This window comes from Nannochloropsis gaditana, assembly GCF_000240725.1.
Source record: "Nannochloropsis gaditana CCMP526 unplaced genomic scaffold scaffold493, whole genome shotgun sequence".
NCBI lineage: Eukaryota > Eustigmatophyceae > Eustigmatales > Monodopsidaceae > Microchloropsis > Microchloropsis gaditana.
Genome location: NW_005803460.1, coordinates 6,959 through 8,122, shown reverse-complemented (window position 1 = coordinate 8,122; position 1,164 = coordinate 6,959). Strand labels below are relative to the sequence as shown.

The 1,164-nt window shown below is 58.5% G+C and overlaps 1 protein-coding gene across 1 annotated transcript in view; it reads right to left on the bottom strand.

Annotated features, from left to right (window-relative positions):
• Positions 1-638: 638 nt before the first annotated feature.
• The window catches only part of NGA_0227900 (phytanoyl- dioxygenase domain-containing 1-like protein), a gene marked incomplete at its 3' end in the record, with an annotated part of 3,783 nt that continues 3,257 nt past the window's right edge, over positions 639-1,164 (bottom strand). The window contains exon 5 of the mRNA XM_005854476.1: positions 639-1,160. Within this exon, the coding sequence (XP_005854538.1) occupies positions 639-1,160 (522 nt within the window). The remainder of the gene's footprint in view (positions 1,161-1,164) is intronic.

The following is a 1,164-nucleotide window of genomic DNA, read 5'->3' as shown; positions in this document are numbered from 1 at the left end:
ATGAGAAGGCGCCCGCCAACGCAGGCGGTGGGGCCGCGGATGGTTCTTTTGGGTATGGGAATCCCAGCTTCTAAAATGATGCACTGCGCGCCATAAATACCTCTCCAAGGGCATGGCCCACTTCTTTCCTATTCGTATAAGAAACAACTATGTGTGTACAGCATATGCAATGGACCTTTCCCTCCCCCTTCTGCCTCCTACATCCCAAGACGCTTGTCCATGCGTCTGAGCGTATCCTACACTCCGTCTATCCCTTTCCCAACTTTCCCATGCGTGTTTGCGATGATCCTATGATCTCCCCCGATACAGCCAACTCCCACTTTTGCCTCCTTCAACTGCTCTTTGGAAGTTTGACACTTCTTTGCCCCGATACACCCCTTTCATGCTCTCACATCCCCCCTCGCCATGCCTGCCTATAACTCTGGTTGGCTCGCGTTTCGTCCAAGCGTCTCAGCATCGCGCGGAACCGGGTACTATTTGGGGGTCAGACTTACTTTTGGACGGCAAACCAGACCTGAGCCGTATAATACACCGTACTCTTTCGATTTGCTGCCATCTTAAGGTGCTGTGTTCGAGTCTACTGTCGTCTCTGAGTCCACCTATACGGCGATTTGGTCTCTATCCGGCGGCCGGGCCGCCTACACAGCTCCATCGTAAGCGTGCTCTTGGTAGACGGGGGGGGGCGACGAAGCCCATGTCTCCAGCGAGGCTGCGTGCGGCTTATCCCCTCCCCCAGGGTGTCCTCCTTCCCACTCTCCTTCCTCTCCCCCCCTCTTTCCCCCCCCGTGATCCCCGGTACCCACCAGACGTGCCCCTCCGGGCACAGGATGGGCCGATGGTAGGTAGGAGTGATGGGGCTGCTGCGACGACAGCTGTGGCACCTCCTCCCGGTCAGGAAAGGTCTGCTGGCGGTAGGCATTGCCATGAAAAGCGTGCCCTTGGGACGGTGGGCGTGGCGGAAATTTTGAGGGGTACGGGGGAGAGGCGTATTGTTGGAGGTACGAGGCGTGCTCGGCCGGTCGGTCAAGCGGCCTGTGTGCAGTGGGATGTGGGGCATAGTACTTGTGGTGTTGGTGCCGGGGGGGTGGGTGCACCGGTTGCTGCGGTCCCTGTGCGTCTTGGTGGGAGTACTGCTGCTGCTGCTGCTGCTGTTGCTGCTGCTGC